We start from the raw sequence: 19,738 nt of genomic DNA, 5'->3' as shown, positions 1-19,738 counted from the left end.
GTCTAAGTTGTTTATTTGACTTATACACACTAAGTAAAAGTTGTCATTATCTGTGCTAATCAAGGAGACATTTAATGATTTTTTTTTTTTTTTTGGTCCTAGATCTCCTGTTTTAAGAAATACTTTTTACATGTTTCAATGCCATTCTCCCAAATCTTCCCAGCTTGGGGCTGGTGCACTGGGACGACCCAGAGTGATGGAATGGGGAGGGAGGAGGGAGGAGGGTTCAGGATGGGGAACACATGTATACCTGTGGCGGATTCATTTTGATATTTGGCAAAACTAATACAATTATGTAAAGTTTAAAAATAAAATAAAATTAAAAAAAAAGAAATACTTTGAAATTTCTTGAAAAGCTGCATTGAAATTCTACTTTAGAAATGAAATCTTAATGCCTAGTAACTGAAAGTATACTTTAAGATGTTTGACTTACTTTCTAATGGATTTCACTTTGGCAGTGGTTCATAATCATTTCCAAGCATTGCTACACCCACCACAGTTTATCTACCCTTAAGCATAAGTGACAATGGCAACCCAATCCAATACTCTTGCCAGGAAAATCCCATGGACAGAGGGGCCTGGTAGGCTGCAGTCCATGGGGTCGCGAAGAGTCGGACATGACTGAGTGACTTCACTTTCACTTTTCACTTTCATGCATTGGAGAAGAAAATGGCAACCCACTCCAGTGTTCTTGCCTGGATAATCCCAGGGATGGGGGACCCTGGTGGGCTGCCGTCTATGGGGTTGCACAGAGTCGGACACGACTGAAGCAACTTAGCAGAAGCAAGCATAAGTGAATCACTGGCATCTAAACACTAACCACATATGGATGTGATTTTATTTGAAAGAATCCTAGATAAATCCTTTTTATGCATTAAACAAGCTTGTAATACTAAATCAGAAGATTAATTTCTGGTTTTAGGTTAACATTTTTTGTTATTTTCTTGTACAAGAGTATATCTTTAATTGCTATTTTACTTACAGAATTTTGATTTAAATTTCTAAAAACTATCTTAATGAGCAGTTGTAGAATGTTTGTAAATTTGTAGTTAATGCAAACATTTAAAAATTATAAATGAAGCTCACTTTATCTCTATCTTGACATCATCTGGATGAATGGTATGGGAGTCTTGAAATTGCAACCAGTTTTCATTGTGTAATCATTGTGGTTAAAATAGCCATTTCAATCTGTGCACACGTGTTTATCATTTTGATAGTGTTTGTGTGATGTTGGTGATGCAGAGACAAGTAGCCCTTGTTAAATGCAGTCTCAACCTGTTTTCTCACTTGACATGCTGCCGTCATAGAAGAGCAACCTAAAGTTTCTTCGACAGCACTGCGGCTATGTTGGGTCTTAGTACTTGAGAGCTGTGAAACTGGAGGACGTGCTTTAGGTGTGCAGTCAAAGCGGGCCTCTGAAAACTTCATCCCAAGTCAGACACTTCCACATGCAGGCCTAAGGGGAGGAAGCAAATGCTTGACCCGCATCCCAGACACAGGATGCCTACTGCAGACCCAAGTTCATGGTGCTGTAGGCACATAACATCTTTCAAAGAAGAGATTTGGAACCAAGCAAGCACTTCTTAGTTCCTTGTCCCAAACTCACCCGTTAGATAAACCTCTCTTCTCATACAGCAGGTAGGAATACAAGTCCTCCCCTTGAAACTTCAGGCTGAGGAAATGAAGTTCAACTGTAATTTCTGGGCAGATTTAGATTACAATTGAGATTACACTCATACTTTTTGTATAAACTAACTAATGATGAGAGCTTGGATAGCAGTATGCTAGACAGTAAACAGAGATCTGTTGCATGTTTTAAATTTTGCTCTAAATAACCCAAAATGTGGATAATTCAATGTTGACTGATTTTAGTTAATCAGGTTTTATCTGGAGGAAATGAACATCCTTTTAAGGACGAATCTCTTCAGTTTTGGCCTGCTTGATTCAAATAAGGATTTTCTCCTTCAAGTTCCCTGTCTTGTTTTTATTTTTATTTTTTTTTTAATTTTATTTTATTTTTAGACTTTACATAACTGTATTAGTTTTGCCAAATATCAAAATGAATCCGCCACAGGTATACATGTGTTCCCCATCCCGAACCCCCCTCCCTCCTCCCTCCCCATTCCATCCCTCTGGGTCGTCCCAGTGCACCAGCCCCAAGCATCCAGTATTGTGCATCGAACCTGGACTGGCGACTCGTTTCATACATGATATTATACATGTTTCAATGCCATTCTCCCAAATCTCCCCACCCTCTCCCTCTCTCACAGAGTCCATAAGACTGTTCTATACATCAGTGTCTCTTTTGCTGTCTCGTACACAGGGTTATTGTTACCATCTTTCTAAATTCCATATATATGCGTTAGTATACTGTATCCCTTCTAAATTAACTATATCAACTGTTACAAATAGGAGTTTGCTATTGATTTATTCTTATTTATGCATTTAAAGCACATAATTTAGTTAGAAAGTCATGTCATGCCACAAGCATTGTTTAGTTATATAAGAAGGATTTATATATTCATTTTGTCCATGTTATAGTTAAAAATCTATGTTTTTTATTAACCTGTGGAAGTAGCTGGCACAGGACTCAGTAAGAGTGCCATTGGCTTTGTTACTTCTTTTGCAGAATTAGAAACTTTGAGTAAATCAATGCGTCTCATACCTTACAAAAGTTTTTTTCTTCATAGAAAACAACCTTTCTTCTAAAAAAAAAATTCTGCGTGGAGCCATGTTATATAAAATGGAGAGAAGTATAGAACAGTTTAGCTAAAGAGTGGCCAGAGCCCCTGCAGCTGTGACTTCTCTGTTCCTCAACCCTGCAGTGACCCCCTGTGGGACCTTCCCCTTCTATGGAACGTAGTTCGGAAACTAAAACTTATGAGAGAATTCTTCTCGCTAAACATCTTCAGAATTAAATCATGCCGGCACATTGTTGTATAGTATACAACATATATATATATGTATATACACACACACATACACACACATATGTATATACATTATATACATTTTCTTGTATATAATTTTCTCACCTTTCTGTGTTTCCATTAAATGGAAAAGTTTAAAGAAAATCACAGATGTGTTTTCCTTATTAACATTCGACTCAAACTACTTCCGCCATTTGAACAAGATCCTCACCTAGAAATCAAATAAAGTCTCAGAAGTACATATATAGGCCAGGAGATTTTGGGGGAGAAGATAGTAATCTTATGGATCATTCTGAAGATTATGGGTCATTCCCTAATTCTCTGAAATTATGTGTACTTGATAGACTGATATTTATTGTACTTTTTATCAGATTAATCTAAATAGCATTCCATATGTTTGTTCTCTGTTATCTATAAGCAGAATAAGTAGGAATTCATTTTTTTATGTGCTTGTTTTTTCTACTGAGGTAATCTTAAGGTTAGATCTAGTCTCTAAAAGTATTATTTAAAAGTCACATTTAATAAGTTATATAACTTGTTTATCTTAAAGATAAATATTTGACTCATTTCAGACTCAGCAGGAGTTGGACAGGAGTATAGCTAGAGAACTAAGAGAATGTATGTTGCCAAAATGTATAAATTAAATTTAGACATTGATTTCTGAAATACACTGTAAACAATAAATGGCATCTCTTTCTATTGTTTGGATAACAGATGCTATGTTAAATATTTTTTATACATAGCTAATGAAAAATGTGAAAACATGAGCAGTCATAGTGAAAAATATCCTTCTTCATTTATCCATCATGTACCATAGCTTGAAAAACAGTCTCTGAAGGTCTGTGCATTTCTTTTTATTTCTAGCTGTATCCTTCTTCTACTTCCTCCATCCTTGTGGAGCTATCTTCCTACACCCTGACACTATTCTCAGAAAACGTGGCGTTCATCAACTTCTCAAGTGTCTGGTAGAGGTTAAGGTTAGGAAAGCCAGACTCAGGCAGTCACGTTTGTGTAGCTGTCACTTGGTAGGTGACTTTAAAATTTCTCTGTCACTAGATACGTCACCAGTTTATATTTTACCCTCAGGAAATGCTCCAAACACCCACATCAATTTGGGTCCTGCCAAAGTAGTTTGCCTTATCTCTTTACCATCTTACTCTGCCGCTTAGCTCTGCATCTAACCAGCCAGACTATGTAGGATCCCACAGATTTGCTTGCTCACCTCTGGTCTTTGTACATGCTTCTCCCCTCTATCTCTTTTACTTTTTCCTGTCCTTCAGGTAGCTACATACATATCCCCTCCACCAAAAAGCTGGCAGTATTGACACAAAGCTGGCTTCCCCTCCTGAGTGTTCCTTGTGCCGTCTTTTATATCTTAGTATTTGTGACTCTGTATGGAAATTGCCTGTTTGTTTGTTTTTCTAGTTTAGAGCATATCATTTTTCAGGGTGGACTGGGTCACCTTCATCTTGTAATTCCAGTGCTTGTCACAGAACCTTTGCATGAATGCACGAGTATTCATCAATTCACTCAATTGCAGAGTACATGAATGAAGAATGAGAAAACCAGGAGCTCTGATACTCAGCCCCACATGAGACCATAAGCAGATTATAAAATTGTAATCTTGATTAGTATTTTATCTTGTGTCATCTATAGATATATTTCATCTTTCAGAATACTAGGAAAGGTCTCAGGTTTTGTTTGTTTGTTTGTTTTGTTTTGTTTTACTAATCTTAGTTAACCCAAGTATTTTAGGTAAAAAACATAATTCTTTTCTTTTCTTTCAGTTGATGCTCAGTTTGCATCTGATGCCTTTAGTGTGTCTTCTTGAGGATCTACAGATAGGTCAAATGTGTGTGATGACCTACTTTTGTAAACAGAAGAACAAGATATACAGATTTGGAAGGAAAAATACATTATTTAGAAAGATAAATAGGAAAAGTTTCTCTACTGGAACGTTTCCATGATATTTCGTTGTTTCCCATTAAACATGATGAGAAAACCTTTATTAAAGGAAAATGTTTTTGTATTATGTGTGTATGATGAAAATTTATATAGCATTTTAAGTGATGTTTCTCTGCATCTAAGTTACTTTTTAGCAGATTTAAACATCAGCACTGTTGAATTTTCCATATTCTAAGTGATAGTGTTAGTCACTCAATTGTTTCTGACTCTGTGTGACCCCATGGACTGTAGCCCACCAGGTTCCTCTGTCCATGGAATTCTCCAGGCAAGAATACTGGAATGGGGAGCCATTCCCTTCTCCAGGGGATCTTCCAGATCCTGGGATCAAACTGAGGTCACCTTCATGGTGATTCTTTACCATTTTAGCCACCAGGGATGCCCTTTACAAACTCAGACTGAGCTCTAATACCGCTATTTAAACAGCACCCAAGCAAGCAGACTTGCCATTAATATTTAATTAATTTAATATTTAATAATTAATTTAATATTTAATTAATAATTAGAGCTCAGACTGAGCTCTAATATCAGCTATTTAAACAGCATCCAAACAAGCAGACTTGTCATTAATATTTAGTGGTGTTGATTGATAGCATTTTTGTATTGTCCAGTTTTTATTACTACCTAAAGATTTAGATACTGCTGTTATGGCTTCTGTCAATGTTTTGATGTGTTACAATTGTTAATAGTGGCATAAAACTTACTATATGTAACTTTAAACACAGATTCATAGGCCTTTCCTCATGGAGAAATAAGATTTGCCCGAGTTTTTGCCTTTTAAATGAATTAATTTTTTATAATTTTTATTCTTAATTAGAGGATAATTACTTTACAATATTGTGATGGTTTCTGCCAAACATTGACTTGAATTGGCCATAGGTATGCGTATGGCCCCTCCCTCTTGAACCTCCCTCCCTATTCCACCCCTCTAAGTTGTCACAAAGCACCAACTTTAGGTTCACTGCATCATACAGCAAATTCCAAAAAGACACATGTACCCCAGTGTTCATTGCAGCACTACTTACAGTAGCTAGGACATGGAAGTAACCTGGATGTCCATCAACAGATGAATGGAATAAGAAGCTGTGTATTATTCAAGTATAGAAAGGAATGCATTTGAGTCAGTTTTAATTGACTTTTGATTTACTTTTGGAGGCAGTGTTAAAATTAGAGAAAGTTCCTCTGGATAAATAAGATTTGCTTATGACTTTTCACCTTATCTTTACCTATCTACCAATCTATCTATTTTTTTTTTAATTTTATTTTTAAACTTTACAATATTGTATTAGTTTTGCCAAATATCGAAATGAATCCACCACAAGTATACCTGTGTTCCACATCCTGAACCCTCCTCCATCTTCCCTCCCCATACCATCCCTCTGGGTCGTCCCAGTGCACCAGCCCCAAGCATCCAGTATCGTGCATCAAACCTGGACTGGCGACTCGTTTCATACATGATATTATACATGTTTCAATGCCATTCTCCCAAATCTCCCCACCCTCCCCTCCTCCCACAGAGTCCATAAGACTGATCTATACATCAGTGTCTCTTTTGCTGTCTCGTACACAGGGTTATTGTTACCATATTTCTAAATTCCATATATATGTGTTAGTATACTGCATTGGTGTTTTTCTTTCTGGCTTACTTCACTCTGTATAATAGGTTCCAGTTTCATCCACCTCATTAGAACTGATTCAAATGTATTCTTTTTAATGGCTGAATAATACTCCATTGTGTATATGTACCATAGCTTTCTTTCTTATCTATCTATTTTTGCTTTGCTTTTTGGAAAAAGTCTTGGAAGACTTTTTTTTTTTTTTTTTTTGAGAAAGCACCAGACAAACAGACATTATCACAAAACTCCCCTAACTCCCATATATCCTCCTAAGGTACCATTTATCCTTCCTAAATGTTATTTGTTCTCCCATAAGTACCTCGCCCAAGTCACATGTTATTCAGAAGATGCATTTTTCTCCTACTCCCTATCATTTATTAAGTAGTATATCAACACCCAGTAATTCCATTAATGCTGTTGAACGTTCTATGAAGACCTACAAGACCTTCTGGAACTAACACCCCCAAAAAGATGTCCTTTTTCATTGTAGGGGACAGGAATGAAAAAGTAGGAAGCCACGAGATACCTGGAGTAACAGGAAAATTTGGCCGTGGAGTCCAAAACGAAGCAAGCAAAGGCTAACAGAGTTTTGCCAAGGGAACACACTGGTCATAACAAACACCCTCTTCCACCTACACAAGACAAGACTCTACACATGGACATCACCAGATGGTCAATACTGAAATCAGATTGATTATATTCTTTGCAGCCATTCAGGTATGACCTAAATCAAATCCCTTATGATTATACAGTAGAAGTGACAAATAGATTTAAGTGATTAGATCCAATAGAGTGCCTGAAGAACTATGGACGGAGGTTCATGATATTGTAGAGGAGGCAGTGATCAAGACCATCCCCAAGAAAAAGAAATGCAAAAAGGCAAAATGATTGTCTGAGGAGGGCTTACAAATATCTGAGAAAAGAAGAGAAGCTAAAAGCAAAGGAAAAAAAGAAATATATACCCTCCTCAATACCGAGTTCCAAAGAATAGCAAGGAGAGATAAGAAAGTCTTCTTCAGTGATCAATACAAAGAAATAGAGGAAAACAATAGAATAGGAAAGACTAGAGATCTCTTCAAGAAAATTAGAGATACCAAGGGAACATTTCATGCAAAGATATGTTCAATAAAGGACAGAAATGGTATGGACCTAACAGAAGCAGAAGATATTAAGAACAGGGGGCAAGAATACACAGAAGAACTGTACAAAAAAGATCTTCATGACCCAGATAACCACAAAAGTGTGACCACTCCTCTAGAGCCAGACATCCTGGAATGTGAAGTCATGGCCTTAGGAAGCATCACTACAAACAAAACTAGTGGAGGTGATGAAATTCTGGTTGAGCTATTTCGAATCCTAAAAGATTATGCTATTACAATATTGCACTCAACACGTCAGCAAATTTGGAAAACAGCAGTGGCCACAGGACTGGAAAAGGTCCATTTTCATTCCAATCCCAAAGAAAGGCAATGCCAAAACATGTTCAAACTACCGCACAATTGAACTCATCTCACATGCTAGCAAAGTAATGCTCAAAATTCTCTAAGCCAGGTTTCAATAGAATGTGAACCTTGAACTTCCAAATGTTCAAGCTGGATTTAGAAAAAGAGGAACTAGAGATCAAATTGCCAACATTCGGTGGATCATCGAAAAAGCAAGAGAGTTCCAGAAAAACATCTACTTCTGCTTTATTGACTACACCAAAGCATTTGACTGTGTAGATCACAAAAAACTCTGGAAAATTCTTAAAGAGATGGGAATACTAGATCACCTGACCTGCATCTAAGAAATCTGTATACAGGTCAAGAAGCAATAACTGGACATGGAACAACAGACTGGTTCCAAATAGGGAAAGGGGTACGTCAAGGCCTTATATTGTCACCCTGCTTATTTAACTTACATGCAGAGCACATTATGCAAAGTGCTGGGCTGGTCAAGAAGCAATAACTGGACATGGAACAACATACTGGTTCCAAATCGGGAAAGGAGTATGTCAAGGCTATATATTGTCACTCTGCTTATTTAACTTATATGTAGAGTACATCATGCAAAATGCTGAGCTGGATGAAGCACAAGCTGGAATCAAGATTGCTGAGAAAATATCAATAATCTCAGATATGTATATGACACCGCCCTTATGGCAGAAAGCAAAGAAAAACTAAAGAGCCTGTTAATGAAAGTGAAAAATGAGAGTGAAAAAGTTGGCTTAAAACTCAACATTCAGAAAACTAACATCATGGCATCAGGTCCCACCACTTCACTGCAAGTAGATAGAGAAACAATGGAAACATTAAAAACAATGGAGATTTTATTTTTCTGGGCTCCAAAATCTCTGCAGATGGTGACTGCAGCCTTGAAATTAAAAGATGCTTCCTCCTTGGAAGAAAAATACATGACCAACCTCAACAGCATATTAGAAAGCAGAGACATTACTTAGCCGACAAAGGTCTGTCTGGTCAAAGCTATGGTTTTTTCAGTGGTCATGTATGTATGTGAGAGTTGGACTAAAAAGAAAGCTGAGCACCAAAGTATTGATGATTTTGAACTGTGGTGTTCGTGAGTACTCTTGAGAGTTCCTTGGACTGCAAAGAGATCCAACAAATCAATCCTAAAGGAAATCAGTCCTGAATATTCATTGGAAGGACTGATGCTAAAGCTGAAACTCCAATACTTTCACCATCTGATTGAAGAACTGACTAACTGGGAAAGACCCAGTTTTGATTTTTGTGGCAGTACCAGTGTTTTGATTACTATAGCTTGTGTTATAATCTGAAGTCAGGGAGCCTGATCCTGTTAGCTCCTGCTCTTCTTTCTCAAGATTGTTTTGGCTTTTCAGGGTGTTTTGTATTTCCATACACACTGTAAACTTTTTGTTCTAGTTCTATGAGAAACAGCATTTGTAATTTGATACAAATTGTATCAAATCTGTAGATTGCTTTGGTTAGTACAGTTAGTACAGGAAACGGTTTATTCAGAGGTTCTAGGTATGTGGTGGCCACCTTGAATTAAATCAGATTCAATCAGATTCATTAAATCAGATCTGATTTTCCCAGCATGTGGCTCTTTGTGTTCTGCAGAAGGCGCCAAATGACTGGCCAGGGCTCTGATGCTTTGGAAAACATGAGATGTAATTCTAAAAGGCCAGCATCTTAAAGCATTCAGTGGTCTGTCTGCGACCCTTCCTTTTTCTTCATTTTAGTGTCATGTAAGTCAAAAGGAGAAGCAGACAGGAAAATGGTTGCCTCTCCTGGCATGTGGTAATATTGTGGAATATGAAAATGTGAGTCAAACACAGAGACAGCCCAATCAAGAAGCACCTAAACACACAGGATATGAGTGTGTACTTGGTCTCCTGAAAAAGACTATACAGTAAAGAATGGAAGTTATGAAACATACTTCAAAAAAAAAAAGGTAAAGAGAAAATATTTTAGAAAAAAAACTATGATAATAATAAAAATTTGGAGATGAAAGAGAGAGGAGAGCTCAAGGGAGCAAGAGACCAGGGAAGGTGGATAAAAGTACTGACATGGGAACTCCAGGAGGTAAGATCCTATTCCTCTATTTCTTGCAGTTATAATAATAATAATTGAATTTCAGATGAATATCGTATAAGTAGAGGACAAGAAAAAATACACCAGGTCATGTGAAACCAATGGAATTCTTTATTTCAAGGGACTCTATATAATTTTTATATATGATATTTTACATTTATCTTACAGACTGCATTGTACTATGTCTGCTGCTGCTGCTAAGTCGCTTCAGTCGTGTCTGACTCAGTGCGACCCCATAGATGGCAGCCTACCAGGCTCCCCCGTCCCTGGGATTCTCCAGGCAAGAACACTGGAGTGGGTTGCCATTTGCTTCTCCAATGCATGGAAGTGAAAAGTGAAAGGGAAGTTGCTCAGTCATGTCCAACTCTTTGCAACCCCATGGACCGCACCCTACCGGGCTCTTCCATTCATGGGATTTTCCAGGCAAGAGTACTGGAATGGGGTGCCATGGCCTTCTCCATATATATATGTATTTATGTATGTATGTATATATATATATATATATATATATAATTATATATATATATACACACATAAATGACAGTGTCATTTATGTGTATATAAATGGTGTATATAAATGTGTATATAAAGGTGGTAAGTTTCAAATTTTCAGTGATACCAAAGAGAGTGTTGCAGGAATTTAGGAGGAAGTTGCGTGGATATGCACTACTATGGTCGGGAGAGAAGGACAGCAGCTCTGCAAGGGACTGGGACATGGCCTGGGCCTGACTGATGGGAAGTCAACAGGATATTTGAGATGAATGAACAGAATTCTCTTCCTATGACAGTTGTTTGGCAAGGAAGTTATGAACATCCATAAATTTACACTAAATATAGAGTGGCAAAACATGGCCAGAGATTAAAAGAATAATCTTGCTAACTACCTTCAGAGGAGTTATAATGGATAAGAAGCCAGAAGTTCCAGATTCAGCAACATCATCTCAGTGTTTTTTCAGTGTTCTTGTGCAATAGTACCATTTTTTTAAAGTTTAATAAGTTGATAAATGATAGGAAATTTGACATGACATTTGTTATATATATACAATATATATATTGTATTGTGTATATATCCTGCTTGATGCTTTAAAAAGTTAAAATTATGATCGTAAGATACATGAAGGGTGTAGACAATTAGCATCTTAAGACCAGTGTCAAGACTATTTGAAACCAAAGGAGGAAGATCAGTCTAATTAAAAGTTACTTCTTGTTTAATAAAGAGAGATATATTCCTCAAAACTTATGCTTAGACATATTATTATTTTTAGCTATATTTTGCCTATCTCATTACATGAAAGAAATTTTAATCTAGTTACTTTGTTTTCTTTACCCAGCTCTTCTTCCCCAGCCCTCTTTCAAAGCATTAAAAACAAAATATTTGAGCTGATTTTGTCCAGGAATTTTCACTGTGCATGTAGACTATCCTGCTTGTGGCCTCCCTGTGTGGTGTTTATTCCCTGGTACTTTGCTGGAAGGTTTCTCTGAACCTTAATGTCTAGAACACATGACCTGAAGTACTGAGAGATCTCCCCCTTTGGTTCAGTTGCTCAGCTGTGTCCAGCTGTTTGCGACCCCATGGTCTGCAGCACACCAGGCCTCCCTGTCCATCATCAACTCCCGGAGTTTATTCAAACTCATGTCCATTGAGTCGTGCCATCCAACCATTTCATCCTCTGTTGTCCCCTTCTCCTCCCGCCTTCAATTTTTCTCAGCATCAGGGTCTTTTCCAGTGAGTCACTTCTTCACATCAGGTGGCCAAAGTATTGGAGTTTCAGTTTCAGTATCAGTCCTTCCAATGAATATTCAGGACTGATTTCCTTTAGGACGGACTGGTTTGATCTCCTTGCAGTCCAAGGGACTCTCGAGAGTCTTCTCCAACACCACAGTTGGAAAGCATCAATTCTTGGTGCTCAGCTTTCTTGATAGTCCAACTCTCAGATCCATACATGACCACTGGAAATGCCATAGCTTTGACTAGACAGACCTTTGTTGGGAAAGTAATGTCTCTGCTTTTTAATAGACTTTCCAGGTTGGTCATAACTTTTCTTCCAAGGAGCAAGCATCTTTTGATATCATGGCTGCAGTCACCAACTGCAGTGATTTTGGAGCCCTCCAAAATAAAGTCAGCCACTGTTTCCACTGTCTCCCCATCTATTTGCCATGAAGTGATGGGACCAGATGCCATGGTCTTCATTTTCTGAATGTTGAGTTTAAGCCAACTTTTCACTCTCCTCTTTTCAGTTTCCTCAAGAGGCTCTTTAGTTCTTCTTCGCTTTCTGCCATAAGGGTGGTGTCATCTGCATAAATGAGGTTATTGATACTTCTCCCAGCAATCTTGATTCCCACTTGTGCTTCATCCAATCCAGCATTTCTCATGATGTATTCTGCATATAAATTAAATAAGCAGGGTGACAATATACAGCCTTAACGTACTCCTTTCCCTGTAGGCAAACCATTTGATTTCTGCTCACCTTGTCTTCCCATAAAAGGGAGTTTTGAAGAATAATTTCCTAGGAAATCTCCAGTGGTTTTAAGATCAAAGACTGATTTTGATGCCTTATCTCATTCTTTACAGCTGTTTTGAGTTCTGTTCTCCTCGGTTAGCAGAAGTTTTTTAAAAAAAGCATTGGTTATTTTGAAGCTTCACAGGTGAGAGCAGAAGCTTCCCAAGGGCCAATCCAGTTCCATTTGAGGCTGGACCAGTCATCCATGTGGTTGGCCTCTGGTTCTCATCAGCTGTCTTGTTCTGTGTAGAGTGAAGATTGTGTGCAGAGTGAAGGTACAAGCAGAACGCTTCACAGTTCCTGTGTTCCAAGAATAGAGATGCTCCACCAGCTCACTCTTCAACCTTGTTCCCAGCAGGTATGATGGATTTGTTTGAGTTCTGAGTTGCTGTCAGAGTGGAGAGTCTGATTGGATCTCCATGCTAACCAAAATGTTCAGCACTGGTGCACCGCATATTGACTGGTTTCTAACTTGAAGTCCTGGGGTCTTCCCGGAGGAATGGATAACAGGGACTTGTTCTTGTGTATTGTCAGTGGTGATGTCTTAGATAAAATGCCTTTGAAGTTCCAAATGCGACCCAAGTCAGGTGACCCAGCCCTCTTTCCCATGTAGTGAACAGCGTCAGGGACGTCTCTCCCCAGTGGGTACTTGAACTGTGTATTCTCATCTTCATCATGGTAATGTAGCGAACTCTTCATGCTTGGCAATGAAAAGATGGACAATTCAAACCAGATGATTATAATCCATGTGGCTCTGGATGTAATAAAGACAGTCATATGATGAGACACAGTCTCTTTCTCACACACACATACCACTCATATATGTTTGAGTTTAATTGTATTCTGCATCTAATTATACTCCACTCTTGACTTGGGCCACACCATCATGGACCATGGGGCACAGAAAGACAGCTAGGGAGGCACCAAACTGACCCTCCACTGGTGGGTATTTGAAAGCTGATCATAAGGCTTCAAGCTCATGGCTGCAGTGGGTGCTGCCCCTACATCAGTAGCACAGAAACCTTCCTGCTGTACCAGAACGTCCATCTAAAAATGGGTAACATCAGTAGGAAGACTGGGGAAGAGGGCAACACTGCCCCAGCAAGTTAACAGTCCTTGAAAACCAACCAATCTCAAGTCCCCTGCAAACTAGAGAGGCCTGTAGTTGTCACAAATAGGTCAGACCACATAAATCTCATAGAAGACTCAGTCTGGCACTCTGGGGATCAGAGCAGATGATTTAAAGTCTCTTTCTATATAACTGTGTGTTCTTTGGGAGAAAAGATTGGGGGTGGGGGAGCAAACTGATTTCCAAAAATCTATGCTAAAGAAAGTTAAACAGCTTTCTTTAGCCTTTTAGTATTCTGGTTTGTTTGCAAATCTCTAAGAGGGGGAAATAAAAGGGAGCTTTTCCCAAATGTTTTTCAACTGGGATTCTCTCTTCACTGGGAATCACTCACATTTCAACATGCACCAATGCCGTCCTATGCCCCCACCCCAACCCTGTTTGGAGAATGCCAGCTGGAGAAGTCAGGGAATCTCCCACTGTCCAGAGTTGCCAGCTCTGCTGAGACTCAGCTCCCAGGTCAGTGAGAGTCAGCTCCCAGACAGTCCAAAGGGGTAGCCTTCACAATTGGACCCCCACATGCTTGGTGGTATGTGAATACTTACTAAGGTTACATCAATACATGGATTAAAAATAAATTGAAGATCCACAGCCTGCCTGTGCACCCTTTCCAAAGGTTGCTCTGCTGAGAGCTGAGCAGCAGTGAGCAGTCCCAGGTGGCGGAGGGTCTTGCTTTCTACAAAGACCTCTCCATAAAGAAGAGACCTTCCCTCTCTCCCTCTGCTTACTATGATGAGTTTCTCCAGGGCCCACAAATCTTTTGAGTGCCAGACAAAATCGTGTTTTTTGAGAAAGTGAAAGTCTGTTGATTTAGTATTAAATCTTTTTCCAACTCAGATGATTTCTAATACTTTGCTTTTATTAAATTTGATGGAAGACCAAATTGAGCTCTGTCAAAAGTTAGATCATTAAAAATCATTTTGATGATAGATCACCCTATTAGAGGGAGCTCAGTAACAGACATTACTATGATAAAGTTCCTTTCATTTTCATGAAAAATGTTTCATGATTGTATAATAACTGCAACAACAATAATTGTAAACTGTTGGTGAGGATTGCCATCTATTTTAGGAAATAGATGCATCTTAATTTAGCAAGTCTGATGAAAACTGGTTTTTCCAATAACATTGTACTTTTTATATGTAATAATTATTTATGTAATCCTGTTGTGATAAATCACATATTAATAGTACCTATAATGATAGTTCAGTCTGGAATTATTTCTTTAATATCTAGAGCTACTTGGCTACAGGATTTAAACATTACCTTCAAATTAAAATGTACAAAATTAAATTCAATTTATATACATACTTTTGCTGCAGATAAATGTGAGTGATCAATGCAAGGATTTTAGGCATGAAATGTATCACATTAACATAAAATTATGTGAAAAAGTACAGTGGAAATACAACATTAAGGAGTAAATGGAATAACTTTTTCCTACTAAAGATGAACTTGTAAGTGTATATTAAAACGAATTAAGGTGGATCTCAAATTGCTGTGGCATTAGATTGTCCTGGAAACATTGAAGAAGTCATATTAGGATTTTACTTTTAAATGTTTCCTACTTCTGTTTCACCAGAGATTATATCCTTGGCAACTACTTAGATTGAGGAAGAAATGTTTTAGATGTTAACTTAAACACGTGTGAAATGTCATATAGTGTTTTTTTGTTGTTGTTGTTAAGATAGTGTTAATATGCATTTTGAAATATGCACAAATGAATAATTTGAAAAGACATACAGTTTAAAGAATTATTTTAAGGGGTAACCAAGCAGGAAATTGAAGGTCTCTATATCCAACAGCACATAAGGAGAATGAAAAAACAGGGGTCCAGAAATGGCTCCATTTGGTCTGGTTCAGGCTCTTTCCACACTTCCTCCCATGGCCCTCCTTCTAGTGCAGGATCCAGGTCTAACAGGTCCTCAGCTCCAACTTAATTTCCCACGTTACCACTACTCTCCTCCTCCCATGCGTGGCACTTATTTCTTTCACACTTAACAACAATCATGTTGACTTGGCCCTGGGACCACCTCATGGAATATCCAGGCAGTCATCGTCTCCTGGCTCATGCTCCCTCCCTCACTCTTGCCTCAAATCCCAGAAACCCTCTTTATGCTTCCCTCTTTATACTTCCTCTTTTCTTCTTTAGCACAACCTGCTGTGATAGATGAGGGTAGAAGGGGACGGATGGATGGATGGATAGGTAAGTATGTATAAAGAAGAAATTGGGGCTCAGAGGATTTAAATGGTTTGCCTGTGAAGACACAGCAAGAAATGGTGGAGTTAGTATTTGGAAGCAGGTCACCTGTCTTCAGACTCTTCGCCTTATGCACGACATCACTGAACCCAAGTCCAAGGTCAAAGAAAACCAATTGGCATCTTTCGAGCCTGGGGTGGCCCACTCAAACCTTACTGATCATGTAACCCTGGAGACAATGGTGGGTGTTAGCCTGTGGTCCTTGTCCAATGGCCACTGTCTGGGGCCTTCACACTTCATCTAGGTTCTCTGCCAGACATTTGGAAAGAACTTACAGCCAGGGAAATGAACACATATGTGTACTTCCATGTACCGTGGGACAAGATTACTTAGAACAGGACATGATGGTGTGGAGCTAAGAGAGCTGAGTATAAACAAACATTCATATAAAAATGGGCAAGTTTTGCCACAAGTGGTGTTTTAGTCTGGATAGCTGTACCAGAAATAAAACTTGGGTAGATGTCAAAACATCAGTCATCTAACTTTAGCTTTATTTTTAATTAAAGATGCTGACTTTAGAAACCAAGAGAACACTAAACCTGTTTCAACTTACCTCAAATTTCCCAAATTAATAGTTATTTCTGGATAAGTTGACTTCACCTATGCTTTTGTGTCATTTTTTGGAAAACTTTTGAGGATACTTTTTTTTTTTTAAGTGCATTCAGACATACAGTTTAAAAAATAATTACTCCTACTATGGAGCTTGATATTTTTATTCTTCATTGTGACATATTTCATTTGAGGCTGAGCCCTTAAAACGTTTTAAAGTTAGTTGGGATCCAGGGTCACAAAACCTTCAGACAGAACTTTAGCAACTAAAGAACAACTGAACGACAGAGTAATTGATTCCCTACAAGTTAAAGGAGTCAATCTGTAAGTCAGATACACAGTGAATAATTCTAGTTCACTTAGCACACACAGGACATAATTTGCTAAAGAAAGGACTATGGCTTTATAAACAGCTGAAGGTTGCTCTCCAAGACCGCATGGAAGTTCAAGTGTGCAGATGGCCAGCAGTTCAGCAACCTGGACTTATTCTACCTGTCCTCATGGATTGGCTCCAGCTATTTCCTTCTGAGCACAACTCAACTTGCTGAATAGTCAGGCTCACTGTCAGTGACCAATGTTCATATATTGTCCAACAGGAAAGGGTGAAAGAGACCAGTGCAAATGACCTCCCCTGGCATTTGGGGCAGGAAAATCTATTTCTGTGAAACTTTGCTGTACAGGAGAAACAGCATCCAGACCCTTGGTGTCTACATATCAATAATGCTTCTGTTTCTATTAGGATGAATAAAAGTCACCTCTCCCAGCATTTCAAATACTGAGGATCATTTTATTTTTAGCTGCCAGTGCTGCACATAGAGAGGACACAGGGTTCCAGGGAGGTGGAGGGGCTTGCCTGAGATCATAATGCAAATTATTAGTGGGAAGTCAGAATATTTTCTGATATCTCATGACTCTAAACACCCACCTACTACTATCCACCTGTGAACTTGGGATCAATTCACGGATTAATTTACTATTCATGGCCAGTGTTTGTGAAGTGTTGTAATGTCCTGTGCCAAAGATACTTGTGTGCATGCTCAGTCGCTAAGTTTTGTCCAACTCTCTGTGACCCCATGGACTGTGGCCTGGCAGGTTCCTCTGTCCATGAGATTTACCAGGCAAAAATACTGGAGTCAGTGCCCATTCCCTCCTCCAGGGCATCTTCCTGAGCTCTCCTAAATCTCCTGCATTGGCAGGCAGATTCTTTACCATTCTACCACCTGGAAAGCCTTCAAAGATGCTAATGGTATTTTCTTAGTATGATTTTATATCTATTTATAGTGTAAGGCAGTAGCAACAGAATATAAGCTATAGAAGAAAAAATTTAAGTTGGAATCCATTCTGAAAATACTTGAAAAAAAAGAAAAAGAAAAAAAAAAAGATCAGGGATGGATAGAACACAACTGTGCCCAGACTGACAGATTTGGGAGGAGTGGGATATTCCAGTCTGGAGTAGTCTGGAATATTCTCCATGTACCCCAGTGCCGAGCACCAAGCCTGGCTCAAAGCTGACAGCCAGCCAGTGTGTGTTCATCCAGACTGAAGCATGTGCATGTTTGCATTTGAGCTCCTCTTTTAGCTCATCAAAAGGAGTATCTTAGAGTTTTTCATTTCTGGTTCCTCCAGGGGTTCCTATCAGGCTCCCCTGGATTATTGGGAGGAAACTGGACCCTGAAAGTAGCCCAGGTGAGTGGGAACTCAGAAGGCATGAGTTCTTGCCTTGAAGTTCAGAACCTTGAAGCAGCCATGCAAGATATGGCCAGGACGAGCTGCCAGTGCTGCTGGGCTGGTGTGTAGAAGAGCCCCCTGGCCAACTCATCAATCCCCCTGTCCAGGAGCCTTAGCATCCAGTGCAAGGTGCTGGCTCCCAGGTGCTCCGAGCTGTGGGAGCTTCATCCATATTATAGTTTCTAACCTGCTGATGCAGGCTGTGTGTAAGTACAAGAAAGGAGCAACTTGGGTTCACATAGAAATCCACCTGAGCACCCCAGCCTGCTGCTGCCTTCCAAGAAGAGATGTGGCAGCTCTGCTGCTGAGCCTCAACAAGTCCTCTACATGTGTTTGTGATAGGAGCTTCCTCTTCCAGAACACAGATACTGTTGGCTGTTTGTTTTCCTGAGACAATCAACTTGTGTTCTTTCCCAGCAGAGCACCTACACAGCCCTAGGCTTCTGTTTCTCTGGATTGTGGAAACACTACTCTCCTTTTCAGCTCTCCTTGGAAATCCATTAGGGACCTCCTAGAGAGGAAACCTATTGCTTGGTGTTATAAGTGGATCCAGGAGAGGAGTAGGGTGGTGTGGGAACAGATGATACATGCACCAGCTTCCCCAAATGAGACAGTGAAGAGTGTCCACAATATAAAATGTTACGCCTCTGGAAATCATAGCTGGCCATGGGATTCAGTTTAAGAAATGGCTTTGAAACATGTTCAAAGTGTGGCAAGTCCTACAGGATTCTGAGCCCAGTATTTTCTAGCTACTCAATGACATGGGAAAGGAGGGGGAAATGTTCTAATGTGAAAGAAATGTAAAAGAGACCTAAGTCACATAATAGTAACTCTACATAGTGTCTCAAAGAAGCCTATGGTAAGAAAAAGTTTTTTAGGTATTTAAGGAACTTTTGGATATTTGAGAACAAATTGGAATTTGTCTGTATCTGCTAGGTTTTCAGATATTTTGATATATAATTGTTCATCGAAATCACTAATGATCCTGTTCTTGTATCATAGCATTTGTAATGTCTTCTCCTTCATTTAGAATTTTATTTGTCCTTTCTTTTTCTTGATGAGTCTAGCTAAAGATGTGTTTATATTTAAAAAAAAAAAACAGAGCTTATTAGTTTCATTGATTTGATGTTATTCTTTTAGTTTCTATTTCATTTATTTCCATTCTGTTCTTTGCCTTCCTAATATTAACTTTGGGCTGGGTATGTTCTTATTTCTTTGGTTCCTTAGTAGGTTGCTTATCTGAGAGAATTCTTTTTTCTTAATGTACACATTTATTGATATAAACTTTCCTCTGAGAACTTATTTTGCTCCATCCCTTAAGTTTTGGTGGTATTAGTCTTATTTCTCTCTCTCTCTCTTTTTTAAATTTAAATTTCTAAGCAATATCTTGATGAGCAGTTGTATAATGTTTCTAAATTTGTAGATAAATCAAATATTTAAAAATTGTAAATGAAGCTCACTTTTGTCTCTGTCTTGACATCACCTGGATGAATGATGACTGAGATAGCAATGATG

The 19,738-nt window shown here is 38.7% G+C and overlaps 1 protein-coding gene across 13 annotated transcripts in view; it reads left to right on the top strand.

The window, feature by feature from the left end:
* Window positions 1–19,738, top strand: part of LOC129649783 (putative coiled-coil domain-containing protein 144C) — a 137,479-nt gene that overhangs the window by 23,060 nt on the left and 94,681 nt on the right. For 9 of the 13 annotated variants that reach the window (XR_008713262.1, XR_008713260.1, XR_008713268.1 and 6 more), the window contains one exon: window positions 12,811–12,918. Coding sequence is in view for 2 of the 13 variants with exons in the window: in XM_055577600.1 (XP_055433575.1) it covers window positions 12,811–12,918; window positions 18,122–18,181 (168 nt within the window). In the remaining 11 variants the exon portion in view is untranslated. Of the gene's footprint in view, window positions 1–12,810; window positions 12,919–18,121; window positions 18,182–19,738 lie in introns of all 13 variants that reach the window. The other 4 variants (XR_008713261.1, XR_008713267.1, XM_055577600.1 and 1 more) reach the window with 1 other exon arrangement.

The sequence above is a fragment of the Bubalus kerabau genome, chromosome 4 (assembly GCF_029407905.1).
Source record: "Bubalus kerabau isolate K-KA32 ecotype Philippines breed swamp buffalo chromosome 4, PCC_UOA_SB_1v2, whole genome shotgun sequence".
In the NCBI taxonomy this organism is placed as follows: Eukaryota; Metazoa; Chordata; class Mammalia; order Artiodactyla; family Bovidae; genus Bubalus; species Bubalus kerabau.
Note: the sequence above shows the minus strand (reverse complement) of the source record. Positions and strands in the feature narration are given on the sequence as shown.